The sequence below is a fragment of the Triticum aestivum genome, chromosome 6B (genome assembly GCF_018294505.1).
Source record: "Triticum aestivum cultivar Chinese Spring chromosome 6B, IWGSC CS RefSeq v2.1, whole genome shotgun sequence".
NCBI classification, from domain to species: domain Eukaryota; kingdom Viridiplantae; phylum Streptophyta; class Magnoliopsida; order Poales; family Poaceae; genus Triticum; species Triticum aestivum.
Window position 1 is genome coordinate 362,699,121 of NC_057810.1, and position 7,831 is coordinate 362,706,951.

Consider the following 7,831-nt stretch of genomic DNA (forward strand, 5'->3'; position numbering starts at 1 on the left):
CGCGTGCTGGTTGATGGCTGCTTTGATTTTTCAGCGCTCTGGACTGCATCCTTCTTTGCTCCCCACGTGCTGGTTGTTGGCTGCTTTTGTTTTCCAGTGCTGAGAACTTCATCCTTCTTTGATCCCCGTGTGCTGGTTGATGGTGGTTTTCATTTTCCAGCGCTGTGAACTGCATCCTTCTTTGCTCCTAGCTTGTTTTTTGAAAGTGGTGTTGTTCTCAGTTTTTTCTGTACAGTAGCATTTCCTTGGGGTGGTCTTGTTGGCATTGTTTCTTCATGTTCTTCGTCCTCTTCACTCTCTGCACTCTCTTCACTCTCTTCTTCCTCTTCATCATCTTCATCATCTGTTTCTTCATAAGCCACTGTTTCTTCAGTTTCTTCACGTTCTTCGTCCTCTGCACTCTCTTCTTCTTCCTCCTCTTCTCCATCTGCTTCTTCATAAGCCATTTCTTCTTCAGTTATGTCACCATCTTCTTCTTTGATCTCACCTTCTTCGTCTTCCTCATTTTCTGATCTTTTTCTTTTTCTTTTGAGGCAGGTTCTTGAATTGTGTCTCTTCCTCTTTTTGTAGATGCTACAACGTCTCGATTTCGTCCATTTCTTAGTGTTGTGAGTGGAATTTTTGTTTGCTTGTGCATTGCCATGTCCTCGTTTTTCTTGTTCATTTCTTTTTGTACACATCCTGGAATTGTGGCCGCTGATTTCATTACATGTTCTGCCCATTCTTACTCCCAATGGGTGACCATCACTGTCCAGGTCAGGCTGTGGCTTAATGTTTTTGTCATCATTTTTCTCCTTGCATGCCACCTTTTTCTTGGTTGCATCGCCCCCTTTCTTCCTTCCTCTTGTGCTTGAAACAGGAGGTGGAAGAATTGTTTCTTTTTTGATAGCACCAGTTCCGTTGTGTTCAGTATTTTCTACTTGCTCGGCATTATTGTCATGCTGGGATTTCTCTGCTTGTTTTAGTTTTGCCGCTTCTTCTTCTTCTTCGTTGAGCACGTCAACTTCCTCGATCAGTGCCCTCATACCAGACAACGCTCTATGGAACCCGGCGTTGGACCTTGTCGCGCTGTTTGCAAGGTCCATTGCTGTTTCTGTCAGCAATTTTCTACGGCCAAAAAGCGAGGTTCCATCTGGTGCTATTTGTTCGTAGTCCCTTTTATCAAACATTGCATCTGATCTTGCGTTACGGGTGTATCTTTTCATGATGTACACCTCAGGAATCTTGAGTACTCTCAAATGAGAAAGCATGAATAACACATGGACGCAAAAGAGCCCTGCAGACAAACACACGATTTTTTTTGTTTTGTAAGTGAACTGCATGAAATTAGTAAACACATATTTTTTTTGTTATTTGTTCATTTTTAAAGAAGTGAACTTCATTTGGTTTTGTGAATTACTCATGTATGTGGACTTTTAAAGTTCAGTAAGTGAGCTTTCGTGCATGATTATCAGAATCTAGAATATTTTTTGCTAGGAGTCTCACCTGTGTTTGTCTAGAGTTTGCACTCACATTCGTAGACACCTTTCTCTTCATCGACGTGACCACTTGGAAATTATGCCTTGCCCAGTCAAATGCATCCGATCTGTTGTAGTGTTGTACGAGATACTTTGTCGGGTTCTCAGGGCACCGTTCTACTCTGAATGCAGTGCTACGATAGAGTGTTTCTTTGAAATCTGCAAACACTGCCCTTGTATACAATTTTGATAGCTGAACTTCGAACCCAAACTTGGTTGTTGTTTTTACCTCTGACTGCATGATCACAAATGCACTGTTAAGAACCAGAGAAATGAAAAAATTGTTTGTTTTTGTAGTCATATTTTAGCAGTTTTTGATTGACATTTTGTTTACCTCATTTGCTACTGTCTCTGCGTGCTCGACGGCCTTCCTGGTCTGAATGCACTTATCCACCTGCTGAGCAAACAGATGGAGATCATGCTTCTCCTTGACAAAAAATTTCTTCAGTATGCGGTTCATGCTCTCGCTTCTCTGTGTGGAAGTCATCCGAGCACAAAAAATTTCCTTCTAGTAAGCCGAGATCCACTCGTGCCTGTCATCCCACAGCGAATTCATCATTTCGTCGCCTTACAAGTTGTACCTCTGAATGAGGTTCTTCCATGCTTGTTCAAATTCTGACGGCATTAGTGGGTGGTTCGCACCGCATTGAGTTCATCCTTGAGTTTCTCGTGCGCCTTATATAGCAAGGCGAGGTCGTCTTTGTACTTCTTCATGATATGCCACCGACATAGCTTATGCAGAGTTTGTGGGAGGATAGTTTTTAATGCTGCCTTCATCGAAGAACACTGGTCTGAGAAGTCACAAATAGTGTTTTTTATTAAGTTTTTTGCGTGTGTGCAAGATAAATGGAAGAAATATAAGTGCACCAAACAAACATAAGTATGCAGGTGTTTTTTTTTGTACCTGTGAGCATGCAGATTGGCGGCTTGTTGTTCATACACCTTAGAAAGGTTTTGAAAACCCACTCAAATGATGGTATTGTTTCATCTCGCATGAGTGCAACAGCAAATATGTTGCTCTGTAGATGATGGTTCACCCCCACAAAGACTCCCAGCGCCATGTGGAATTTGTTAGTTTTATACGTCGTGTCAAATGTAACGCAGTCTCCAAAATCTTCATATGACCCTTTGCAACTTGCGTTCACCCAAAATATGTTTCTTACACGGTTATCTGCATCAACGTCATAATCATAGAAGAACTCTGGGTTTATCTTCTGCATTTTCTCGAAGAAATCCAGAAGTTTCTTGACATCATCTTCAGACTCTTCTCTGGTAAACTTCTGTTTCCTGCATTTTCAGACACAATGCAAACTCATCTCATCAAACAGGGAATAATTACCGACAGAATGCTCAAGAGATATGCTCTGTTACGTGTTTACTTGTTATCCAGTCGCGGCTAGTATGTCCCATGTACTGCAGACCACCGAACATACGCGACAACATCGACATCATCTGAGCATGTGTGTGGTTGTCCAGTTGCATGTCTTTCACTAACTGGTCTATCAAAGGATCATCTTTTTTGTGCGATCGCATGTGCAAAAGCATCCCGGGGCTTTCCAGCATCTTGTGATTGTGGTTGAGTTGAACCATTTCTATCACAAATTTGCCATCCTTCCTTTTTTCGACTCTAATCTTTGCTTTGCAGCCAATCCTTTTTGATGTCTTCTGACGTACCCGGTGATAATCTGACACAGTCTGTTTGTGCGTCCCTTCTCTTGAGCAGACAATGTAGGCATTTGTCCTGTGTTTTGCCCGCTTGCGTATGCCAAACCCTGCACATCTTGCATAATCTATTATATATTAAAAGTGTTTGATGGGATAACCAGAAAAAAGAATTAAACTAGAAAATCCCACAAAAATTAGAAACATCTAACCGTTAATTTTAGTACAAAATTAATGACATCCATTAGATCATGATAATTTCACAAAAAATTACCCACCAATGCCACCGAAGAGACTACGCCTTTATACCCTAGAAAAACCCACCCGTCCTCTCTCCCATGCGTTCATAAGAAAAGAAAGAAAGTCGTCCTCTCCCGTGCGTTCCCAAGGAGCGGAGATCCATGCATGCTAGCTCAAACTCTACGAAGCTGATCGGACAAACGTGAAGTACAAGAGGTTGATTGCTTGATTACTTTGTACAGTAATACAGTGTATTAACTAACACACATATATTATTGTTAGCATCCAGCCATAGCAATCCAGCGCATCTGGCCGGAAAGCAATTGCCAAGTTGTGGATGCCGGATTGATCAAGCTAACCTATTCAATTTTGCTTTTGTTAGCACTTGCCCGATGGCAAGTTTCTTCCTGATTAGTTTTTTCTAGAATACGAATACTCACGTACAAACATCAAGCTAGATCAGAGACTGGATCGGCGCACACATGTAATGTAACACAATTTTTAGAACATAACTCCATCACGCACACCTGAAACCAATCTGAATTTCCAAGTTCGTCAGACTTGCAAGCGCTTCCAAGTTTCACTTCGTGTTCACCTTCATATGGGCGCCCCTTGGATATCGCCAAATCTCTGTTGGATATCCTCAATTGTCCAATTAACTCCACCCAACGACACCAACGACTCCAGCAGGTATCTTCTGCACAATATTGATTATTTTACATTATGGTCACTGCGTGGTAGATCAATGATACTTGATTGTTAGATTATGCTAAAATAGAAAAACAAAATATATAAATTTAGATTCATTAACTTGACCAGAACTGATTCCTTGCCCTGCTTTTGTGTTCAAAGTTTGCTCTCAGTCTCCGTTGGATCTCCAAGATTGTCCCATTTGCCCCTTCCAGCGACTGCTCCACCTACAGTAGGCATTACCATCTTATGCACAAAAGCAATTAATTTGCATGATTTATTATTGTCAGATAAATGAACTAAATATTAACCATTATAAGAAATGGATCAACTATGCTTGATCGATGATTTTTTTCTAAAATAGAAGAACTTTAATATGTACATCCTAGATTAATTAACATGACCAGAACCGCTCCATTTCCATACTTACATTTCCCTCAAGTTAATACTTTTGTGTTCAGGTTTTGATTGAAAAAAAAACTAACTATACATATTTTTTCCAGTTATACTTACTAACTAATATATATTTATATTTCTATTGTCAAGGCCTCAAATAACATGTTGCCTATGTTCACAAATGCATTGTGTACAATAGAGGGATGGCAACCAAGGACTATAAGTAACAACGGGTGCACAACTTCAAAATTGAGGACAGAGAAAAAAATCACCAGATATGTAAGTTGTACTCCCTCCATTCCAAAAAGCTTGTCGCTCAAATGGATATACAAGTAACAAAGGGTGCACAGAATCAAAATTGAGGACAGAGAAAAACATCACAAGATATGTAAGTTGTACCCCAGCCATCCGAAAAAGTATAGGGTTGAATTTTAGTATGAACAAGAACAACCAATATTAATATTTAAATGATCCAGAACTAAGAAGCTTGAACATGAATGTACTGATATGAAAATTTTGAACTTCATAGAGCCAACCGGTAAGTGCAACAACGTGGTGCAATTTTCTCGTATGAACATTGGCAGGTATAGCTAGAAGCATGACTATTTCAGACTGTTTTTACCAACTGAGAGAACCACTCACTTAACTTATGAAATAGCTATGGAAAGACAACAGAAGAGGTCCAAAAACTACATGCAAAATATCATATTAAAAAGGAAGGAAGATCCGTTGGAACGATAAAAACATGGACATCTATACCTAACATTCTCAAGAGTCACCAAAAGAGATGGACCGCGGATAATCAAATGATGAAGATAGCGATGACGATGATGTGGTCAAGTACATAATCTACAAATAAATTTTCCAAGTAATGAACTAAAATACACACTTTCTGTATGATGTTGCCAGCCTTTTACATAAGCACGAGTACATGGATAATTAGTTTCCTGCAAAATCTCTTCAATTTAATAAATTGACTTATCTATGCTAACATGAATGTTACACACTATATGATAGGAAGGATATAGTCTACTATTCTAGAGAAACATTGGAAAAAATGCATGAACATTCAATGAAAACACTTATTATATAATGCGATCTTATAGTGACAACGTCCACTCATCATTATATTTTATACAAGAACGCAAGTTATTTAAATTTAATTACTCTTTGAGAAATATTAAAACAATAGCCAGTTGCAAATATATGTATGAATTCATAAATCATCGATATAGTATGTAGGGTACAGAGCCTAACATTGCCGATACTGGTCGCATGGCAGGAAAAAGTGGATGGGGCCTCAATAAATTTAGAATTTTGACTAACAAGTTATCATCACCAATAATCATTGATAGCGAGTGAATAAAGAGGGGATTTTTGTCAAAAAAAAGCAATAATCATTGATAGCAGCAAACATACGGAATAATCTGTGCATAACCAATGTCCTCAGGCAGGACACCTATCTGTATGATCTGCATCGCAAAATTAAACTAAAGGAGAGAGGAGCTGGTACCGCTTCATTGTATGTCCTCGGCAATTCCAAGCACTACTAGGCACAAACCCAAATCTACCCAAAACTCCGCCTGTTAGGCCATGCTGACTACATTACCTAAAATCTGTTCTTAATTTGCTTTGTACTTTGAACTATACTGTATTGGCTTATCCACATCCTTAGCGACCTTGCAACTAGCCGGTGTGGATACAAACCTGCATTCATCATAGGCTGAAAAGTGCCTTGCATGCTGGAGCTCCAACATCGCGCACGGGGGAACCTCAAACTCCATGCTGCTTCACTCGCTTACCTCCCAGCCACCGCAGGGGAGACGATCCACGCTGACGGCAACGCCACCATCGAGTTCGACTAGCTCAACTGATCAACTACTCCCTCACGCAACTGCTCCTCAAGCCCTGCTATGCCTCCTCACTATTGACGGGCCTGGGGGATCGAGGAGGCGCACGGTACCTAGACCAGACCCATGGCCGCACCAACGACCTGAACTGTGGGGAGTGCGTGCAGGGAAGATAAGCAAGGTGGCGTCATGAGACCAACAGAGGAAATTAAGGGGAGCTTGGGAGTGAGATCGACAACGCCGATTACTAGCGGCAATAAGGGAGTTCATCGGTAGACAACAATTTTGGAGTGACAAGGAGAGAAGTGGAGGAGAAAGGGGATCGGAACTTCTGGAGTGACTGACGTGTGCGTGACAGGCGCATCTGCGCGACAACGCGAGTGTTTGGGCTTTGTGTTGGGCTAAAGCCCAACTCAGTTTTGAGCAAAAAGATATAGAAACCGCAGAAAAAATATCCAACTATTAAGTTTTTATGATTATTTACTCAAAAAAACTATCATTATTGCAGTGTACACCGCCCAAAAAGGTATAGTGTATAATTGTGTGTATAGCCAAAAAAATATAGTTTTTCTCGCTGAAATTCAGTGTGAAGTAATCCATGCAAACATATTATACCCCCTCCGTCCCATATTAATGTTGATCACATAAAAATATCTAGCCGTATCAAAGTGTAAGATACATCTGTTTGAGCGACATTTAATATGAGACCGAGGGAGTACATGATTATATGAAGGAAAAAACATGTATGTGTCATTGATAGTTGAACTCAAATTTAGTGCATATGAATCTTGGCCACAAAACAACTGATATGTTAAACATTTCCTCAACTAAAAAGACATTCCAAAAAACTATTAAATATGAAAAGGAAATTCCTAACGGTCAACATACGAAAATGACAAATAAGTACCGTATGAAAATTTGAGTAACTAGGAAATTTTAGTTCACATCTAGAAAATGCAAAATTATCAATAGTATATATGAAATTTTATCCAGAAATTAGGCAAGTGATTCATGCATAAAATATGTTGTATATTTAAATGTCAACGAGAAAAACTAATATATCTAAAAAATACCCTGTGTTTCGAAATATATGACGTTTATGTCTTATATTTAGAAACCCAGAGGGAGTACTATATCCATAATGTAAATATGATTGTGCGGCCATATGTTGCTTCCGAACAATTTCAATGCGAATGTGCCTTCTTGAAATCTCACAATATCTGAAAGTGGATTTCTGCTTACCATAAAAACAAAACTACATGACCAACCAATGGAACTACCAAATATTAACTCATTTTAATAGAACTTTCTTACATACTAGCCCGTACGTATGTGCAGGCCACTCTACTAGTTGTTGTAAAAGTCCCATACCATGTCGTACATGGTGAACTTCATTCCAGCAGCAGGTACGAGGTTCAGCGGCATGTTTTTATCCTGCATTAATTGCAATGCTCTGTGAGATAATTTGTTCTGTTC

At 39.6% G+C, this 7,831-nt stretch overlaps 1 protein-coding gene across 9 annotated transcripts; it reads right to left on the minus strand.

Moving 5' to 3' along the window:
* Nucleotides 1-3,764: 3,764 nt before the first annotated feature.
* LOC123137168 (uncharacterized) lies at nucleotides 3,765-6,705 on the minus strand. 9 transcript variants are annotated; one of them, XM_044556782.1, is made up of 4 exons: nucleotides 6,213-6,705; nucleotides 4,778-4,813; nucleotides 4,231-4,336; nucleotides 3,765-4,116 (listed from the first exon to the last, which is right to left on the minus strand). In XM_044556782.1, the coding sequence occupies exons 1-4, from the start codon at nucleotides 6,216-6,218 to the stop codon at nucleotides 3,869-3,871; spliced, it is 396 nt and encodes a 131-aa protein (XP_044412717.1). In that variant the 5' UTR covers nucleotides 6,219-6,705; the 3' UTR covers nucleotides 3,765-3,868. The 9 variants fall into 9 exon arrangements, 1 of the variants encoding a protein (XP_044412717.1); XR_006467821.1 differs by lacking the exon at nucleotides 4,778-4,813; XR_006467822.1 differs by having other exon boundaries at nucleotides 4,236-4,336; nucleotides 4,778-6,703.
* Nucleotides 6,706-7,831: the final 1,126 nt, after the last annotated feature.